This window comes from Pseudonaja textilis, chromosome 1 (assembly GCF_049901715.1).
Source record: "Pseudonaja textilis isolate UNSWEBS1 chromosome 1, rPseTex1.2, whole genome shotgun sequence".
Taxonomy (NCBI): Eukaryota; Metazoa; Chordata; class Lepidosauria; order Squamata; family Elapidae; genus Pseudonaja; species Pseudonaja textilis.
In genome coordinates this window covers 269,045,513-269,067,701 of record NC_141990.1, presented here as the reverse complement: position 1 = coordinate 269,067,701, position 22,189 = coordinate 269,045,513, and the positions used below count along the sequence as shown (strand labels likewise).

Genomic DNA, 22,189 nt, shown 5'->3' with positions numbered 1-22,189 from the left:
TAATAATATTCCTTAAGAAAGAGGCAAAATTTTAAGGAAAGGAGGAGAGTAAGTTAAAATGTATTACAAAACTGCAAGGAATTTCCATTTGGCTCTCCAGTACCCTAATAATATCCCCTCCAAAACTACCAAAGTGTGTGGAAGAAAAAAAATCTGGGATCCTTTGTTTTCCCTGGTTTTTTTAAATAGTTTTGGGGAAAATTTAAAGGATGAAACGAGTTCCTTAATTTTTCTCGGCTTTCCTGGTCTTACTTGATTTCAATGGCTTTTAATACTATTGATTGTGATATCTCTGGGAACATTTCCAAGGGTTGGGAGTAGGAGGCAATAGTACTAACTCTCCTTTCCCTTGAGTAGACTCCAGGTAGCATCCTTTCTGTAAAGGATGTTTCATAAGAGGCATAATTTAACATGTATAAAATGGAAAGGCCTACCAGTTAAACTATGTGACGGTGGCATTCTTATCTATTCTAACATCCCTGATGTATTGGAAGTAGATGCTGAGACACCACTGCTTTGCACTTACGCTGGGGCAGGTGACAAGGTTGTGTATTGCAGCTCCCAAGCGTGGTTGGTATCTGTGGCTGTATGTCTTGACAAATCTCATAACTGTAAAATTTGGAATCCCCATCAGCGCAGATGACTTGGCGGGTTCGGATACCAGAACCGCAGCTTTTTGAGCACTTGATCAAAAAATGGTAAGGATTAAAACACTGATTAAATCAATCAGATGAAGAGCAAGGGGCCAGAGGCCTTGTGGGTGAAGTGTCAAGGAACACATCTGCAAATACTACTTGGAGGATTCCCAATATGGAACCCTCCAGTCTTCCTGCAGCCATTCTGACTTGGAATTCTGAAAGTTTCCATCCAAAAATATCAGAATCGTAGCACACCAGGGAAAGAAACTGGTAAAGAAGAAAGACCTGGTAGGAATAGTTATTTCAAAGTCAGTTAGTAGGACTGATAAATAAGGCCCAGGAAGAGCCCAAAGGTTTTGCAGGCAATTATTCTTACAGGCAGTTACAACTAAGACACTTTATAGTTTCATTTCCAGAAGACAAGATCACATGAGGATCACTATCCTGCCCCAGAAAACCATTGATTAAAATAGCTATGTTGTGGCCATGCCCTGACTTTGTCCTACAGGCTAATCAGATTGGTGACCTCCTTCTTCTTCATTATCCCAGGAGATCAACAAATATGGTATGGATGCAAATGGGTCTTTGTAAGAATGTGAAAAAGGGAGCAGCGAAGGGACAAAAACTGGATTATTCCTATTCCTGTCATACTCACCAATCCCCAGTCTCCAATATGCCAGCCAATCTCTTGTATACAATTCTCCCCGATACAGGGCTGGGTGTGCTGAGGTTTTGGTTCTCTCAAGCAAGCAATATCTAGAATCTGACGGCCCTGTTCAACCTGGCAGCTTACAGTCCTGGTTTGAATACCTTCACCACAGCTTACTGAACACTGTAAATAGTAATAATAATAATCTGGTCATGGCATTACACACTTCTCTATTTCTGACGTTAATCTGTTCTGCATAGTCTACAGTCTGAATAAAGATCTCTTTTTCAGTATTCAGGTTTCCATCATTTTGTTGAAATGCTTTGGCATCAGAAGAACATTCAGCCATACGGGCAGTTCCAGAGATTTTGCCACGGATTTTTATTTCTTTTTTAGAAGTGCAATTGTGGCTCTTTACTTTATTTTAAAAACTATAAGATACCGGTACATCCTTTTATTTTTTAGAATTTGTTTTGGCTTTTCCCCCTCTCTTTTTCTGACTTTCATCATTTTAAACTAACTTTTTCATTTTTTAAAATATATTTGGTCATTTGTGTATATTTTGTAATTTAAAAAAATTTAAATAAATGTTTTAAAGTTACAACCAGTTAAACAATATTGAACATTTCTGTACTTTATTTATACATTTTTATTTATTTGTTAGATTTATAGCCTATTTCTCCTCTAGGAGGCATATAAAGTGACCTTTCCTCTGCTTTCCCACAAAAACAATCTTGCAAGGCAAGTTATATAGTAACTTATAAGGTGAGAAGAGGGACACGGTGGCTCAGACGCTGAGCTTGTTGATCAGAAAGGTCGACGGTTCGGCGGTTTGAATTCTTAGCACAGCGTAGTGGAGTGAGCTCCCATTACTTGTCCCAGCTTCTGCCAACCTAGCAGTTTGAAAGCATGTAAAAATGCAAGTAGAAAAATAGGGACCACTTTAGTGGGAAGATAACAGTGTTCTGGGCGCCTTCGGCGTTTAGTCATGCTGGCCACATGACCACAGAGACATCTTCTGATAGCACTGGCTCTTCGGCTTTGTAATGGAGATGGGCCCTGCCCTATAGAGCCAGAAATGACCAGCACGTATGTACGAGGGGAACATTTACCTTTTGAAGTGAGAAGGGGGGGGGACATATAAATTTAATCACTCAATCAATCAGTCAAATTGGGCTGAGAGGAAGTGGCCTGTCTAAGATTAAACTGAGCTTCCATATCTATGACAGATTCGAACTTATCCCCTCCCCCATGGTCCTAGATCATGGGTATCATTCACAGCGTCATGTTGCTGTCATGTGACATTTTGCGACATTTTTCCCTTCGCAAAGCTGGGGTGGGCATGGCCTGTGTGTGACGCATACAGCCTGTGGGCCGCCACCCCAGTTTGACACTCCTGTCCTAGATGAACACCTGAACTATCACTTTACATCTTGTATTTAATCTCATTCTGTACTTGTAGTACAGGCGACATAGAATTATAATACGCTCCAACGTTACAGAATTCTGTTGTGTTATAGGTAGTCCTTGTTTAGCAACTGCTCACAGTTACAAAGGTGATGAAAAAGCAACTGTATGGCCAATTCTTTCTTTTATAATCTTCACAAGTCTATGAAGCAAAGGAAATTGAAGTAAGTTGCAGTTTCATTCTGTGACCTCTTCATTTAATGTCTGAGCTGCCAGTCCCAAATCCAGTCACTAAATGAGGACTACCTGTACTTCCAATGCTTTACTGAGTACTAAAATCATGCAAGTCAAATCGGGGGCTAAATTATCTTCTTCTCTCCAAGGTGCAGAGGAAGCTGGACCAATCCTGCCTCAGTATAGATATTGCACACAGAAGGAAAAACTCACCTCAGACCAAGGACCCGAGACCCATGTTGCACACCGCGGCAGGTTACAAGGCTGTGTGCTGCGTGGCTTCTCTGCCAAAGAAGCACATTCGGTATCATCCACAGCATCCTGAAAGTGATGTCCATTGTACGAGGCACAGTAAACGGAACGGCTTTGAATGCCTCCTCCACAGGTGACGGAGCACTGGCTCCAGTCACCAGTTTTCCAGCTAAAAACAAATGTTTAAAAAAATAACTCTCAAGGAACCAAGAAGTCACTAGTATCATAAGAAGAGCTTCCCAGAACAAAAACATTTCTAACGATTAGTTCCTGGGATGAGCTTTCTTGATCGAAGGTTTTATCCAGCTAGTATGCAAGGGTTAGGAAAACGATGCTTGAAATACAGGAATTAACATGGTCATATTAAAAGCCAGGAATTCCAATCGGGCACAATGGAAATTCCTAGCAGCATTAAAAATAACAGGGGTGCCAAATTATGGAAAGGAAGTGAATGAAAGGGATCAAAAAGACAATTTTAGATGAAGTATTAATAGAGGCTTCAGGAAAGATTTAGAAAGGGAGAGAAGCTTTCTCTGCGAGAGAGTAGTAGAACATCACTATTTTAAAGGGGTTGCAACACCAAGAGCTATATTAAGACAAACCCCAGATTCTGCATGAGGAATATGATTATTGTATGATCCATCTGTATCATACAGATGCTATGCATGTTTAAAATAAATATATTTGTTGTTTTTTGCACCTGCAGAGTCCCAATATCTTTCCCACTATATCTCAAAGTAGCTGGAGAAATATTTATTTTCAGGTAAAAATTTGTCTGTGGAAAAAAAAATTGCACATTTATACCTAACACTACTTGCCATCAATATGGTCCAGGGCATTTTAGATGGATGGCTGGTCTTTGGGAGATCTCCAGGGTTTAGCCTGGGGCTATATTTTGAATAAAATATGAATTAGATCTCGATATTCTTGATACTCTTGAAACATGCTTTTCTTTATATATGTACTGACATAAAATTCTTCTATTCATCTGACTTTTCTAAATTTGGGAGAAGCTTCGCCCAACTGCAAGGTTCAGTGCTGCAAATAGGAGTAGCAAGGACCACAGTTGGAAGTCAGGGCTTTAATCAAAATTCCGGGCAGTCAAACAGCCAACTCAAGCTGTCGTTTCCAATAGAAACTGCACAAATAACCTCAACTATCTTGGCACAGCCTACAGACCAATAGGAGGTTCAGTGGAGAGTGACTGTAGGATTGGAGCATGGCACCTCAGAGGAAGTCCTATTCTAAAAATAACTTAGCTGGCAGGAGGCGAATCTAGGCAGCTCCCTCAATAGGAACAGAGAAGGAAACAGACTGCGCATAAGGATCAGTGCTTAAAAAATTCTTTCAGCCTTATAATTTCAGGTTTATATTCCAAGAGGAATTTTGCCACTTACTGCCTTTATAGTTAAATATTATTTTAGGTTGCCATGGAACAATATTCAGTAATAAAATAAACTTGCAAGAAATAAGTTTCAAACGGCAATGGGACCTCTATACTTTAGCTGAGTTCATATAATGGCTAAATCAAAATGCAGCCACTTAGATTGTGGTTTAATATGTTGTTTTAGTCCCGCTCACCAATCATGGTTAAGATTTAATGCATTATGTGAACCCACACAATTGTGATTTAATGCTATTGCTATTGCTAATCAATACACCCTGGTTAAACACATCCCGATTTAGCATGTCCTGGGAACAGTTATAGCAGCGGTAACCAACCTTTCTAGCTTGGTGGCCCAGTCTGGCGGGGGGGGGGAGGAGGGCGTGTGAGTGGAAGGTGCACCTGTGTGCACACACTGGAGCTTTGTGCATGAGTGGAGGGTGCTTGAGCAGAGGGTGCTAGCATGCGAACCTTCAGTCACACAAATGGAGTTTTGCTTGCGAATGCAAGCGCCCTCTTATGCAAGTGGAACAGCACATGTTTGCCCATCTCTCTCATGGGCCAGTTTCAAACAGGCTGCAGAGTGGTAATGGGCCATGGCCCGGGGCTTAGGGACCCCCGAGTTACAGTTAAACAACATAGCAAAAGATTTTTGAGGAGTGATGACTGCAAGCTATATAGCACCGTGGCTACTTTTACTTCTCTGCTAATTTAGCCACATATTCCATATTCTATCATGAATAGTGTATGGGGATATATTACCTTACATAAGAGATTCTTTTTTTTTGTCTGATTTGAATTATAAAGCATAATAAAGATTAGGGAACTGTATAACAATCATGCAGATATTCAACTTGAAAGCTCAACCCCCTTTTTGATATATTCTTCTGTAGGACTTAGGGGCTCCACTGGATCAGACTGGGTGTCCCATTAGGTTAAGACATAACAAAATCATATCATCACTTCCCCAAACAGTATTTGTAATTATTCTAATTCCCCATCCCCCAAACCCTCTGATCAGAGGTGGTATTCAGCAGGTTCTGCCCAGTTCTGGAGAACCAGTAGCAGAAATTTTGAGTAGTTCAGAGAACAGGCAAAGACCACCTCTGACTGGAGATTTTACAGTATCCTTCCCCTATCACACCCATCAAGCCACACGCACAGAACTGGTAGTAAATTTTTTTGAATCCCACTACTGCCTCTGATGAGTCCTTCGGTTTGGTTTAGCTTGATATATGAACCATCCATTGTGGTTTATGGTTTAAAGTTAGGCCTGCTTATGCCATGTACAACCAACCACAATGAAAACAAACCATGGTTCACAATGTTATGTGAATCTAACTCAAAGATCCTTCACTGTAGCATCCTGCTTATTAATCAGTTGGTGTCACCAAGAAATCAACAAGCTAAACTTGGAAGACAAAGCCTTCCATTCGCTTATATGAACGGGATACCACCCAACACAGTAAATAACCATTGAAAGACTGCATTGTTTTTATATATCCAGCTCCAAGTTATCAAAGCAAATGGCATCTTCATGCTTGTAGTAGTGAATTTCATTAGGTGGCGTGCATAAGCGCACCAAACGTGCCTACCATGCCTGTCCTATTGTTTCTTTTTATTTTACTTATACGTATCCATCTCATGTATTCAAAACTATGTTTATACTTATACCTGTTATCTTGTAAGCGATTGACAAATTAAATAAATAAAAATAAATAAAATAAATTATGTGAAATATGACTTTTAATACAGTTGTACTAAGGGTTGGTAATTCATCATTATGGAGGGACTTCTGGTAAATCTGGATGATATATAACTGAATATGTAAAATTATCATCCAGATTAATGGGTATGGGAAAAATATAGGAAAACAGAAAAGAAAGGTTAGATAAAACAACCCCACAATCTCCAGCAATATTCATTTTTAATTTACTAAACTTCTCAGCAGAAGCTACTGGGGATATGATATCTAAACTCTTGGGCTACAAAGAAAAATAAGGAATTATCTTCCTTCACCCTTCTTCACACAGGATTAGAAGTCAAAAAGCACTGACTGCCCAACACCATTGATTTAGGGAGAAAAAAGCCAAAGCTTTAAGAAGTCCATCACCTAGAAGAAAAGCCTTCAAAGGTTTGTGGAACCAGATATGTTCAACGTTTGGAAGATATAGAGCCTCACCAGCCTTTGAATGTTGCGTGCTGGGAGCCACACTCCAACCAGGATGTAGAGCCAAGACAAAAGTATCTTTTTATCTATATTAAATTTAACCTTAATTGAATGTAAATTAAAAGGATTGAACATACTCAGTATGATTGCCTGCTACAAATTTAATATTTCCTCATGCCTCACTGCAAATTACACCTTTTCAGCAGCAATTTGGGGAGAGGCTATGTAGTCACACTGGTTGGTTGAACAGGATCAACCTGTGCCTTAAACTTCTACATTAGTGCAGATAGTCCTTGACTTACAACAGTTCACTAAGTGACCTTTCATAGTTACAACAGCATGGAAAAGGGACTGTTTTTCACACTTACAACCATTGCAGCACCCCCCATGGTCATGTAATCAAAATGTGGATGCTTGGCAACTGACTCATACTTATGACAGTTGTAGTGTCCCGGGATCATGTGATCACCTTTAGTGACCTTCTGACAGGCAAAGTCAGCCAGATTCACTAAACAACCCTGTTACTAATGTGATAACTGCAGTGATTCACTCAACAACTGTGTCAAGTAAAGTCATAAAATGGGGCAAAATTCACTTAACAAATGTATCACCTTATCAGCAGAAATTTTGGGCTCGGTTGTGGTCGTAAGTCGAGGACTACCTGCATATGTCTCAATCTCAATCCTCACCAGGCCTGGAGGATTTCTAAGGTCTCTTGTAACCTGTCTATTCTGTATCATTTGATGAATCTAGGTCTGTGGCTTTCAACAAGCTGTTTCTCAGGAATTTGTGATTTGTTTGTTTTTTAGCAAATTCCTGCTGAATGAGCAGCTAACGATGCAAGGGGAGGTGGGGAATACAAGCTGTTTACTAAGGTTAGGAAGCTTGAAAACCACTATTGGAGGTGAGGCGAAGGAAGAAAAGAGCTGAACCACTTTTTCCTAGTTACCTCTTTGTTTGCAAGTTCCATGCTCTGTTGCGGCTCCATGCTCCCGGCAGATGGAGGTAAGATACCCTTTGTGTATAGAACAAAGATTTTAAAGCCCATAGTAAATATACAGACATCTGGGTCTGTCTTTTACAGTATGATTTCTATCTTTTTAGAGCCAAACTAAAAGGGATTTTGATGACGGATTGAAAACCTCGGCTGCCATTTTTAAAAGCGTTTAGAACAGTGTTTCTCAACCGTGGCAATTTGAAGGCTTCAAATTCTCAGGATTGCCAAACCAGCCCAGCCCTTCCTCAGCTAGCATGGCTGGTTGGGAATTCTGGGAACTGAAGTCCACACATCTTCAAAGTTGCCACGGTTGAAAAAACATTTCCAAAGGATGTTGGGATGGGGTCCAATTTGGATCAGGGTCATGAGCAGGCAACAGCCTCCCCCACCCCTCTTGGCAGCTGTGCCAATTCCCTGCACCAAAATAGACCACCCACCATAGCTACTATTATGCAGAAAACATACAGGCACTTTATTACCCACAAGAAGAAGAGCCAATTCAAATCAAGGCCAAATATGTGGGTGGAGGGAAGGATTCAGTTTCCCCTTCACCATGTCTTCAAATCACTGCCTCCAAAAGTTGCATGTAACAAAAAAAAAAGCATTGCTTTCATGGTTTGATCTCTTCATTTGAATTGCCCCGAATTTTTTTTTTAATTCATTGTAGCCACAAGAACCAACTAAACACTTGATAATTACTAAGAGGTCATAGTAAACAGGGGAAGGAAGGCGGGGATTGTGGTCTAACTCTGTGAAAGTTCCAATTGTGACACCTTTTTTGGAGATCTGAAGGTGGATGCTTGCTTTGTATTCTGTTCATATTACAAGCAGAAACCTAATTATGCCCAGAAAAGTTCCAGTCTAAAACAGAGGAAACAGCTTTGTAACTCTAAAACTTTCTAAATAATAATAATAATAATAATAATGCTTTTTGTTAAAATGAAAAGAAATTCTTGCTACTCACCACTTGCATTTCATACAAGGAGGATCTGATACAATTAATCAGGAAACATGCTATGAACTTCTAACAGAAAGCTTTTTATCTACCCTTCCCAGTATGTTTAACAATATTGATACCTTCTCTTAAGAGAGGTGCTTTTAATTTAATTAACTGGGTTGGTGGTAAGTGGGAAAGCAAAGCACCAGCTTCTAGCATCATTTTCATTTCCAGAAGGCCCCTGGATCTCACACAGATTGCATTGACTTGCTTAGAAAAGAAAAACAGTAGATTTCGTAGCTACTTTTTTCTTCACTCATGGGTTAATGTGTCTAGAAAGATGGCACAGATCTTGGAGAGCAACAATTTGCCAATAAAAAAATGAAAGAAAGATAACAACATACATTTGATTAATAAATCAATAAAAAGTACTTGTTGTGTGATTAGCTAAACCCAACCTGTACAACATTTTGTGAACAGGCAAACCCCAAAGAAAAAAGTTTGCCTATTCCCAACCAATTAGCTTGACAAATGTAACATTTTTTCTTCAGGTAACATTTTGTTCTAGGTTGTAGGATAGGTGGGCCTTGACTTACAACCACAACTGAGCCCAAAATTTACGTTGCTAAGTAAGGCAACTGTTGTGAGTTTTAGTCTGTTTAATGACCTTTTTTTGCTATAATTATTAAGCAAATCACTGCAGTTGTTCAGTGAACCCCATGGTCATTAAGCAAATCTGGCTTTCCTCATTAACTTTGCTTGTTGGGAATTGGCTGGGAAAGTAACGGCAACCACTTGAACCCAGGAAAATGTATCTGTCATAAATACATGCTAGTTGTCAAGCGCCCAAATTTAGATCACATGACCATGGGGATGCTGCAACAGTCGTATGTGTGAAAAATGGTTTCTTCAGTGCCACTGTAATTTTGAACAGTTTCTAAATGAATGGTTGTAAGTCGAGGAGTCCCTGTGCTTTTGGGGGGCTCAGGTTTCTGCACGCATTTTATAGGAGAGCAGCAAGGGCCCGCTACCAAGTTATTTCTGACTTTCACTGATTCTTGGATTTCAAGGTATCTCAGAGAAGAGAGAAACCAAATTAAAGCTCACCGTTTTGTCTGGGGACAGGGCTGGAGGCCGCAGGTGCGGTTATTTCCCGGCCATGGTTTATCTCTGCACATATAATCCGGATAGGCTTCATTATCAATGGTGCAAAAGACCAGACGAGACTGATAACCTGCGGAGCAGAGAAAAGCAAGAGGAACCAAAGATGGCACATGGTGACAGATAAGGAGATTGGTTGCCAAGGAGATTGGTTGCATAATATCCCTAAAGCAACCAAGTATTATCATCTAACAGATAAGCATTAGGCAAAGGCCAGCATCCAATGAGTTATGTTTTCATATTCCCACACAAATGATGTGATTGAAATCAAGGTAACAGGGCTAGCGCTAATCTGAAGGCGGGTGTGGGGGTGGGGAAATTAATTAAGTTGCATAATTAATTGAATATAATAATGGGCTCAATACGCGCAGCCTTGGAAAAGAATGCTGAAAATCCCTCAGCTTCATCCATTTTCAGGGGTGTGAGGTGATATTTCCTACCGCGGCCCTGGGCTTTTGGCCAGCTTTCCCTCAGAGGTCAGACTTGCTCTGACATTGATTGCCTTGAAGAAGCTGGCTGAGATGGAGATACGTCCTGCCCCCCCGCCCCCCCCAGGTTATTTTCATGTTAGGTTAGCTAGATGTGAATAGATTGTTATATGTTTCTTCAGGTTCTTTTGAGTAATGAAAAGAAGGAAAGCTGCACACGTGTGCGCATCGGGTCCAATCACCAAACCAGTAGGGAAAGTGGTAGAACCCCATCACTGTGACTAACCATCTTGTCATCCAAGCCTGATGTTGTGGGATGAGAGAGAGTGACTGGCCCTAAGTCCCCCAAAAGGCTTTCAGGCCTAAGGCAGGACTAGAATTCAATGGTTTCTAGCCTGGTGCCTTAACCACTTCATCAAACTGCCTTTCATGTTATTTACAACAGTACAGAAGCTTAATGAAGAAATTAAAAAAGACCCTGCTATTTGCTCAGCTGGCTGAGGAATTCTGGGAGTTGAAATCCACAAGTCTTAAAGTTGCCAAGATTGGAGACCTCTGCCATATACGATCTCACTGGCATTATATGAAGTGCAATCAGTAATTAAGATTATTGGTCACATTTACTTTGAAAAGGAATAAGCAGATGGACAGGCTTTAACTCTGAATGAATCAAAATATGTCTGCCACCCATTGCAAAATTGTATCTCCTAGAATGGCTAATAGCAGATATCTTTATAATCCAGTCAGCAAAGATTACAAGATGATTTCTGCACAGACCACTGCAAGCTTTTTTTTTTAAGGTCAAATTTTCAAAACAAAAGTTTTATCAAAAAACTTTATCAAAAGCTTTATCAAAAAACCATTATTTTGTTAATGATATAATAATCCTGTTGCAACTCAATCAGAATTTCCTTTCAATTTATGCCTTTTCTCACAGCCTTCTAGATTCTAGGCAATACTGGAGTATGCCGTTATTTTCTGTATGTAAGTACAGGGAGGTTGAGTATTTCGGTTAGTATATTTTATGAGATTCCTTCTGGCTCCAGGATCCAGTAATAACCTGATGAGAGTCTAAGATAATAATTCCAAGAATAATGGTCAGCTATTGAGTCCCACTGACCGCCCCCCCCAAAAGCAAAAAATAAAAACTTGACTGTAGCAATAGGAGTTAGATTTACAGTATATACCACTTCACAGTGCTTTACAGCCCCCTCTAAGCAGTTTATAGAGTCAGCATATTGCCCCCAACAATCTGACTCCTCATTTTACCTATCTCAGAAAGATGGAAGGTTGAGTCAACCTTGAGCCAGTGAGAACTGAACTGCTGAATTGCTGGCAGTCAGCAGAATTAGTCTGCAATACTTCATTCTAACCACTGTGCCAGTGGTTTTATCTATCTATCTATCTATCTATCTATCTATCTATCTATCTATCTATCTATCTATCTATCTATCTATCTATCCATCCATCTATCATCTGTCTATCTATCTCATCTATCTATCTATCTATCTATCTATCTATCTATCTATCATCTATCTATCTATATCTATTCTTTATTGGCCAAGTGTGATTGAATACACAAGGAATTTGTCTTGGTGCATATGCTCTCAGTGTACATAAAAGAAAAGATACAGATATATCTAGATATTAAATTAGATATAAACTCTTATATCTAATATATCTAATAATTTGTCTCTCTGTCCTACCCTTCAAACCAGGTTTTCTCCATTACATTAAAATAACACACTAGGAAAATGGCAATAAGAACAGAAAGTCACTTTGGGAAAGCATCAGCTACAATCATTACTATATCAGCTCCAAAAACTAGTAAGGGGCCCATGGGGTTGGGGGCATAAGGAATTGAAGAAGTAATATTGCTACACTTCTCATGCTTAACAGATGTTCAGAGCCTGAGACACACGTAGCTTTCCAAAACTCACAAATGTTCACAGTATGCAAGTGCCTTTGTTCAAATGACCAAAGCAGCATCAGGTGATACAAGGCCTTCCTTTTTGTATGGGTGTGTGAGATCATAACAAAAGGGATGAGGCTTGCATCATGATGGCCCAATGTTGCTTTGTCCTTTGCTCCCCTTGACCTTCCCATACAGGTCAATGCCTCTGCAAGCATCCCTTTTGCAGGACCCAGAGTGATCACAACCATATTTTCAGGGCATTTTGTGAATTTTGTGCCGGAGAACTGAAGGGGAATATTACTCCTAAGTCTTTAACAAAAACGGTGGTTTAAAAGCATTTATCTCCTGAATTAGGGCAATTTACTTGCCAGGCAAGATCATGAAAAGCAAGATCATACTTAATACTTTTCGGTCTTAAATCATTTATTTAATTCCTTATAATACTCTACTCAAAGTATGCCAAATCTCTCGGACCTGTCTACATTATTATCCATCCTATCTTTTGCAATCCTTAGGCAGGGCACAATGTTGAAGACTAAATTTCTGGTCCCGGTGACCAAGTCATATGGGATCCTGCAAAGTTGAAATGATATCTGAGGCAGAAGAAGATTGCTTTCACCCATTCTATGCTGTGATTCTCCTGAATTAGCAGATTTCTGCTTAGGGTCATCTTGATAATGCCTTTATTCTATTTAAAAATGGCTTTAAGCGCTTTAAGAAAGCAAAGGTCACAATCATCACTATAATAGTTCAGTATAGCAGTTAGTTTAATGATTGAAATCTAGCATGTCTACCAATTCTCATATGTAACTAATATTCCTGTCTAAAAGTTTCTGACATTTTGAGTGAGTTTGCCAACATTTTGCGTGATTTGCTAATTATCTGAGATTTCGACCAATTAAATAAACAGTCAATCTTGGAGACTAAAGCTCACACATCACCCTTTCAGTTTTCAGCTTCCCCATCTGCTATGGGCTTGTATTTGTAGCGTATACACCCAGACCACAAAATATCTAGAATATCCTCACAGTTCAATATGTGATCTGTACACACAGATTGGGAACCATCACTTAGGCAGGAGCTGTGGTGGCTCACAAGGTAAGACGCTAGACCTGCACAGCGGTGAGGTGGGCGGCTCGATTCCCGTGAGTGGATGAACCGCATAGGGACAAGAAATGAACCTCCCCCAATTGCCTACTGGCATTCAGGCATCCCGCAGGTAAAGATAACACTGCCTGAAAAAATTCCTTTCACAGAGGCAGCCAGCCACATCTGTGATCCCTGGCTGACATGTGCCATATGCTAAAAAAAAAAAAATCACTTAGGCAAATCAATAATATTAAACATGAGGTGCTGGGATGTACCTCCACCACATTCAGCACTACAGTCGCTCCAGGAGCCATAGCCCCAGCTGTAGCTTGATGTTTGCCTTTGGAATGGCAAATAGTATTCATAATGTACTCCTTGGTTTTGTTCCTGGCTGATAAGCTGAAAAAGAAAGAAGATAAGCAGGTATCAGGAAATGCACTGTTTTTACTACTCTTGTAGCAAGGTATTATCTACTGGTCCAGTTCATGTAGTGGTAAGCCTGGATTTTTGCACATAAATGTTTAGATGACAAGGATATCCCTCTTTTAAACAAACAAACAAGCAAAAATCTGGTCTACCTTTTGAAAACTAAGGTCAGCTTGGTTTCTTTTCCCTATTGTGTTAATTACTTACTTAGTTAAAAACACAATTACTCATCTGTTTGTTACAGCCCAAGTTCTAACCTCCTTTTGTGAGGGAGATGGTTGGTTCTGAAATTTCATAAATAAATAAACAAACTTTGTCTGCTATTCATGAAAAGTATGTCTATCACTCAGAGCCAATTTGGTTAAGCCATAAGGTTAGAAACTAGGAGATTGTGAGTTCTAGTCTTTGCTTGGGCACAAGTCCTTAGGGTGACCTTAGGCCAATCGCTCTGATTCTCACCCCTAAGAAGCAATCAATGGCAAACCACTTTTCAAAAACCTTGTCAGGAAAATGCAGGGATTTGTTCAGTTGCTTGGTCAAAAACTGAGTTGAAGTCTTACACACACAAAGACACACACATACAGACACACACACACACACAAACACACACCCATCACTCAGATCCTTGCCAAAGTTATTCTTTTCCTGCCTGCTATTCATTTCCTGTTGTATGTCTTGCCTGATTCTGACAGATCAACAGTTGAATACTTTGCCGATAGTACAAAGGATAAAGTGGCTTCTTGCTGGAATGAAGAAAGATTATATTTCCTCTTTATTCATCAAGAAACGATTGTTAAACTACTGTAGTTTTCGTAACCTTGTACCCTCCAAATGTGACAAAACTCATTTCATCTAAGCACACTGTCGGGGTTAAGGAATGAGCAACTGAAGTGATCTTAATGCTATGACAGATAAATTAGCCATTTGCTGTTTGACCTCTGCATGAAATAGAGATAGCCTCAAGGCCAGTTCTCCTCTAGCTTTTTCTAATGGTTGTTCAATCTAAAAAGGGAAGTTAATTATCCCCCATTAATCTGTTTTATTTATTTATGAACCTGTGGAATTCCCCTGTTTGAATTATTCTGGAGAATTATCCAGAACACTTATGCACAGCTCAGGGATTAAACCTCTAAGAAAACCGGAAAGCAGGTGCAGCTACTTGCCTCAATGATCAAAGGCTCGGTGATGGGACCCCGGGCGTGTACAAGCTCTGGAGCTAGATCCCCCTCTGAACCTCGGTCATAATTCACCACTGTGCTAGCAATAGGCAAGGCTCGGCTGTACTCAATTGTCCAATGCCCATTCAGATAGTACGTTCCTTGTACGTTCTTGATGGCTGAGATTAGGGGTGGTGGAGGAAAGAGGGATAGAAAGAAAGACAGTGACGTAGAATTCTGAGACTCTGATGTTGCAAAATATTGCCCAGATAGGAAGTGGTTATTATGTACTAAACAAAATGAGATATCGATATATTCTTTTTTGGAGGTAGGGGTATGATGCTTTGCTGAAAATCTAAAAGTGGTAATTGTATTTGGCCCGCCATGACTGATTCCTCTTCCCAAAAAACCCAGCGCCTTAGTAAATACAGGTGGTCCTCGACTTACAACATTTCATTTAGTGACCACTCCAAGTTATAACGGCACTGAAAAAAAGTGACTTATTACCATTTTTCACACTTGCAACCGCTGCTGCATTCCCCATGGTCCCATGATCAAAATTTGGATGCTTGGCAACTGACTCACATTTATGATGGTGGCAGGGAGTCATGTGATCCCCTTTTGTGACCTTCTGACGAGTAAAAGCCATTGGGGTTAAGAACCATGTCGCTGAATTAATGACTGCACTGATCAGGAAAGGTTGTAAAATGGGGCAAAAATTTAACAACTGTCTCACCAGCAACAGAAATTTTGGGCTCAGTTGTAGTCATAAGTGGAGGACTATCGGTATTCAGGGGGCAGATTATCAGGAAATCCTTGAGCTGTGAGAACTGACCAAAATATCACGGAAGAAGGTGTGTACATTTCCATGTTACTACCACAAAAAACCCACTCAGATGTGTAAACAGTTGCTAGTACTAAACAGTTGCTAGCGCTAAACAACTACTAGGATGCTAGTTTCACATGAAAGAACCTTGGCCATCTTTGTACAGAGCAGTGAGTAACATTCAACCCCTATCGTTAAATCAAAGCATTATAAGGAAGCTTGAGATGATTTATTAATCATCTCGTCCTGTGATGAGTTACGTTGACTGAGCTCATGCTGAGGTATGAACAAGCCTCATGTTTACATTGATAAGGGACAATTCCTTTCGCCTTGCCCTTGATGGACCCCTTGCAGTTTCATCCAGGGGATCCCTCCAAACCAGGAGACTGGGAGTTCTAGTCTCGCCTTAGGCATGAAAGCCGGCTGGGTGAACTGGGGCCAGGCATTCTCTTTCTTGGTTCAACTCACCTCATAGGGTTGTTGTTGTGGGAAAAATAGGAGGAAGCAGTATTAAATATGTTCATCCCCTTGAGCGATTGATAATAATAAAGGTGGGATTAAAAATATAATAAAATAAATAAATAAACAAAGTGGATGGCATACATGGAGACTTTGATGGAGAAGTCATGAAGACTCTTGCTTCATGTAAAATACACATATTATTGCAGGTATATTGCTGCAGATAGAATCTTGTTTCATAGGAGAGGTCCCCAAACTTGGCAACTATAAGTCTTGTGGACTTCAACTCCCAGAATTTTCCAGCCAGCTATGCTATGCTGGCTGGAGAATTCTTGAAGTTCACAAATCTTAAAGTTGCCAAGTTTGGAGACCTCTGTTTCATAGCATACAGCAATTGCATTCCATTCGTCAGCAGTCTCCTATCTATGTTATTAACGATGCAATACCCGGATGATGGTACCATGTAATATTTCTGAATATGCCAATCCACTTTGTCCCGTATTAAGTCATAACTAAATGAGGTGATGGAAGTCATACACAAAGAGCAGTAACAACTTCTTACCCAGGAAATTCCTGGTAGGGGTGGCTTCCTTGATCCGGATACTGGTGGCTCCCATCGGAATGACAAAGATTTGATTGTAGCCTATAGGAGCAGAATAAATCAGCCAGAATAAATTCATTTTTCTGAGAGAGAATATAATAGAGAAGGAAGCCAGGGTAAAGTCACTCTTTTGGGCAGAGAAGCTTCATGGGAAAAGATATAAATTTTGCTGTAACTACTCCACTGATTTTTGAACTATCTCCATCCGTATTCGTATTACCCATAAAGCCAGCCTTGCATGTAATTGATGTAATATGGCACAAAGCAGTGACATCAATGTATCACACTGCAGACATGCTACAGTAAAAACCTTCCCGAGTTACAGTGGTTGACTTTAGCTTTAAAGATATAAAGAGATGAATAAGAACAATCAATCATATCTCTACCCCAGCCCTAGTCTAAAGTCTATTACATAGGAAGTCCTCGACTTACATTGGGTCATTTAATGACCATTCTAAGTTACACAGGCACTGAAAAAAGTGACTTACGACCGTTTTCCACAGCTACGACTTTTAAAGCATCCCGATGATCATGCGATCAAAATTCAGATGCTTGGCAACTGGTTCGTAGTTATGACCGTTGCTGTGTCCCAAAGTCACGCAATACCCATTTTTGCATGACCTTCTGACGAGCAAAGTCACCGGGAAAGCCAGAATCACTTAACAACCAGGTTACTAACTGATCAACTGCAGTGATTCACTTAACAACTGTGGCAAGGAAGGTCATAAAATGGGGCAAATACTAACATAACAAATGTCTCACTTAACAACAGACATTTTGGGGCTCAATTGTGATCGTAAGTCGAGGACTCCCTGTATTAGTCAATGGTACCTGCGCTGCAGTACCTTTAGGGAGGTTGGGCACATCAAAGAGTCCCTTGACTTCAAAACAAGCTCTTCCATTCCCACCGCACTGCAGGCACTTGTCTTCCTTTTGGGAAGAATCCAGCATTTTATCACAGCCAACAGCCTGTAAAATAGCAAAGTTGAAACCATCCACAGGGAAGATGGAGAAGACTCAGCTATCAGGAACTAGAAAGTCAAGACACTTCACAGTAAGGCTGATGACATATTTTTGAAGCAGTGATTGTCAAAGTTGGCAACCTTACGACGTGTAGATTTCAACTCCCAGAATGCCTGGGGTTGAAGTCCACACAACTCTCTGTGTTTCCAAGTTTGAGAATTATTGCTTTAAAGCAAGGGTATCAAACTCAAGGCCTACGGGCTAGATTCTGCTTGCAGGGTGCTTAGATCTGGCCCATGGGGCCACCCTGGAAACAGCAGAGGACCTGCCCATGGTGCCTCTGCCAGAACTTGGGAGGGCCATGTGCGGATAAAACAGAGCTGGGGGGAGGGGGGAGGATGTGGAGCCCTCCTGAGCTCCATTTTCTCTGTCAGAGAGTTGCAGAAAGCCATCGCAGCCAGAAACAGAGTTCAGAAGGGCCACATGTGGCTCTGGTAGAGAGTTGCAGGAGGCTGTTGCAGCCAGAAATGGAGCTTGGGAGGCCTCGCAAGCTTTGTTTTCGCTGGCAGAGTGCATGGGTGGCCACCACAGGTGCCCCTGACACGAGTGATGTCGAGCTGGCCATGCCCCCTGGTGACGCCACCCCAGCTCCCCTTGATGTCAAACACAACCCTAATATGGCCCTCAATGAAATCCACTTTGACACCCCTGCTTTAACGGCTTCTTAAAAAATGGAGAAAAGCATTGTTTACAACTGTGAGCATCCATCTTTTTCTTTAAATTACTGTTATCTGGATCAGATGGAACAGATTTTTAAAAGAAATAATAATAATAAACCATTATAAAACTGACTTAAACTAACAGATGAGCGCATATATAAATAGTGATTCTTTTTTCAAATCCTCTTTTTTTAAAAAAAAGAACACTGATTTTCCCACTCAGAACATCTCTGGGGATATCAAGGCCATGATAACAGCAGCCATGTGTTTGATAACTTTTTCTCAGAACATCTTTCTAAAACAGCCTTGGTACCTACCAGGCCCTTGAGAGTCCAACATCCATACTTTCCAGACATCCGGCAGTGAATGTGCATATTTAGATTTTTAAACAAGTTTGCCCAAAGTCCACACAAATGCCAGAGACATTTCCAGCACTGATATTTCAAAGGAGGATGCTTTCAAATACACTGTGATATAATAATTGTAGGAAAATCAACCCCATGGGGGATACATTAGAAATTTAATTCAACTAATGTTTGTGCAACCACTATTGACTCACCAATAAAAATTAAAACACTGTCTGTTTTTTTACGCTAACTACTGATGTGGTCGCTTTAATAAAACTGCCTATTACCCTCTGTAATTGGTACTTCCAGAGCCCTCCTCCCACACCAGGCAAATAGATTCTTCCTACATAAACATGTTCTTAGTAGAGAATCCAACAGATGCCTGTTGAGCAGAAAAGAGGGAGTCAAATTCAGAGGGTAATTCAGAATAAGTAATCTTTGGGTTATGGACATTTATTTAACAAAAATTCAAAATTACCATGGTCTCAAAAAAAAGGACTTGCAACCTGTCCTCGAAGTTGTGACCATTGCACCACCCCCATGGTCATATGATCACAATTTGGGAATTTATATGTAGCATCCATGACAAACAGCTTTTACAAGAGAGTGTAAGAGCAGATTTCTACCTTTTGGAGAGAAAATGAACAAAACATCACAAAAGATAGTTTTGAAGCTGGAAAATAAGTCGCTCCAAACCCTCTAGTTAAAAAGGGACTGCTGTCAGGGTTTCCACATAGGAATGAAACTATTGTTTTTTTTTCTAAATGTTGACATAGTAGAATGTGTGAATCCAGCCACTGTGGTTTTAACTAATGCATCATATTTGTTCCCAGTCTTTGTGGTTACTCAACAGCTTTCTTCTCCACTTGTACTTAGCCACAGCAGAAACATGGCTGACAGCATCCTTTTTCATTGTGTTCCCAAGATGTTGCCTTTTTCTCTACTCCAGCCTGTGACAGGCTTAAGTCATCCTTCTCTGTGCTATCATCAAAGGACTCTTTCCTTCCTCAAATCTGCAAAGTGCGCAATGCAAGGCATGCGAAAGACACTATGCTTACTCATTAGGTTAGGGGGAAGTTTGGAGACTAGGAATTGTTTGATTATTGAACGCTACCTAGAGTTGTGTTTAGTGAGACGGGCAGCTATGCAGATTTGATTAATAAATGAAAAGTAATTAAATGGATGAGAATAGAGACATGTTTATTTAAGGGGATGTGGACTTGTCCCTTCCTGTTCCATCTCAGCCTTGTCTGCTATTGTCTTCCTAAAGTGTCTATTGTAGGCGAACTCTGAGCCAGGTGTCTGATCCTTACGGGCACAAGCTTGATGTCAACTCATAAAACATTTTGTATACACATTTTATAGTTGACAACAGAAAGGGGGGGGGGGGTTCAAAGAGCAGGCAACAGCGTGACATAAGTACATTCCATTCATATTTTCTTCAAAGACTGATTCGATGTCTGAAGCTTCTGCCCTGAAAAAATCTAATTGGAGAGCATGATTGATGACTTTTGGCTATGGACATTTTTCATTGGATGATACACCCAGAGGGGTGGGGGGAAAAGCAGGAATAAGGGTGACAGTGAATTACATATCTCAGAGTTGGCTGTGCCCAGGTTAGTGCCGGATGTAGAATGTTACCTTCCAATAAATCCTCTTTAGTTTTGGAAGTGTGCCTCGAGGCTCATGATTTAATTGGTGTAACTGCTGGAACCCTAACCCTTGACTCATTCTTCCATCCTTCCAAGGCCAGTAAAATAAGGACCCAGATTGTGGGCAATATTCTGATTCTGTAAACTGCTTAAAGAGCAGAGGTGGTATTCAGCAGGTTCTGACCGGTTCTGCAGAACAGGTAGCAGAAATTTTGAGTAGTTCAGAGAACTGGCAAATACCACCTCTGACTGGCCCCGCCCCCTTCTCTGCCTCCCAACTCCCAGCTGATTGGCTGGGTCTTCTTTTGTTGTCCTGCCCAGGAGAACAGAGCTGGAAAGCAGGTTAGTGGGGTGGGGAGGGAATGGGGATTTTGCAGTAACCTTCCCCCAGGAGTTGGGTGGGAATGGAGATTTTACAGTATCCTTCCCCTGTCACGCCACCAAGCCACGCCCACCAAGCCACGCCCACAGAACCAGTAGTAAAAAAGTTTGAATCCCAGCACTGCTAAAGAGGGCTGTAAAACACTTTGAAGGAATATATACAGTAAGTCTCAATGCTATTGCTAAAGATTTAGACAGGAACAGTGCTAGGCTGGAGAGTTTGGGGCTCTTTCCCCCCCTCTCTCTCCCGCTTTGTATAATCATTTTGTTTATCTAAGAAGACAAGAATGCAGTAGATTGTACATTTTAAGCATTGGGGCTGGTTTTTTTGCATTTCTCCAGCAATCCTCTTTCTAGGTACCCAAAATGTTTCCTGCCACAACCAGTACCCACCTCTACAACACGAGGATGCTACCATTTTCCTTGCTTTACGGGAGAGTGGGAAAAAATGGCGGCTAGTTAACTGAAATGGTGATCGTTCAGGATGGTGCAACAGTGCCAGACTGCTCTAACATACATGCCACTCTGTTGTGTTTTTTCACTCATTTTGTGCAAGGCTGAAATAACATTTCAGGGGACCAGTAGGACCTGCTCTTTGTCACCGCTTCCCAAACAAAATACAGGGACTGCATAAGTTGGCATTTGTTATCCATAAAAAGGAAGAGAGAGATATCCTGGAAAGGCATCAATTCAACTGTGACATCAATTTATTGTTGTTGTTTTTTTTAAAAAAAAATTCATTCAATGCTGGTTACAACCAAATGCAGTGGAGAGGAAGAAGCTGAGCAAATAGTAGGATCCTGTGTTACACCCTTCCTGCCACAGTGCTTCGATTAGGAAATGTCTTTCCTTTGGTTGGCTTCAGGCTTAAATAGGAAGAAAGAAGAACCCAAAAGCTGTACCAATAATTTTGCCGTCAAGCCTGCACACAAGTCATGGAGACACCGTTTCACAAAGGCAGGGGAAGCAAGAGAAGGGTCAGCAAAGGGGGGTAACAAAATTCGTGTTAAAATATCGGCTAACTCAGGGATGGGTAGATAAAGCTTTCCCCCCCCAGCAGTCAAGTTCTTCTTGGTCTTCTGGTTGTTTTTCTGGTCCTTGAAAACCCTCTGGTGGCCAAGGGTGGAAGTTCAAGAGCTAAAAGAATTTAAAATCAAAGGTGCATCTGAGCCTTTTCCCAGGGAAAAAAAAGAGAGGGTATTCTTCATTTCTCCTTTTTTATAAGCAAGGGTGGGATGCAATTGTTTTTAACAACCAGTTCTGTGGGCGTGGCTTAGTTGGTGGGTGTGGCTTGGTGGTCATGTGACTGGGTGGACATGGCTTGGTGGTCATGTGACTGGGTGGACATGGCTTGGTGGTCATGTTACTGACTGGCCGTGGCCAACTCAATATCACTC

The 22,189-nt window shown here is 40.8% G+C and overlaps 1 protein-coding gene across 8 annotated transcripts in view; it reads right to left on the bottom strand.

The window, feature by feature from the left end:
• PAPLN (papilin, proteoglycan like sulfated glycoprotein) overlaps positions 1 to 22,189 on the bottom strand; it is a 95,047-nt gene that overhangs the window by 17,163 nt on the left and 55,695 nt on the right. For 5 of the 8 annotated variants that reach the window (XM_087921750.1, XM_087921752.1, XM_026709049.2 and 2 more), the window contains exons 7-15: positions 17,576 to 17,699; positions 16,692 to 16,772; positions 14,851 to 15,023; positions 13,537 to 13,660; positions 9,776 to 9,902; positions 7,684 to 7,749; positions 3,142 to 3,349; positions 1,294 to 1,470; positions 527 to 683 (exon numbers count right to left, since the gene is read on the bottom strand). In XM_087921750.1, coding sequence (XP_087777876.1) covers positions 527 to 683; positions 1,294 to 1,470; positions 3,142 to 3,349; positions 7,684 to 7,749; positions 9,776 to 9,902; positions 13,537 to 13,660; positions 14,851 to 15,023; positions 16,692 to 16,772; positions 17,576 to 17,699 — 1,237 coding nt within the window. The remainder of the gene's footprint in view (positions 1 to 526; positions 684 to 1,293; positions 1,471 to 3,141; positions 3,350 to 7,683; positions 7,750 to 9,775; positions 9,903 to 13,536; positions 13,661 to 14,850; positions 15,024 to 16,691; positions 16,773 to 17,575; positions 17,700 to 22,189) is intronic. The other 3 variants (XM_026709067.2, XM_087921753.1, XM_087921754.1) reach the window with 3 other exon arrangements.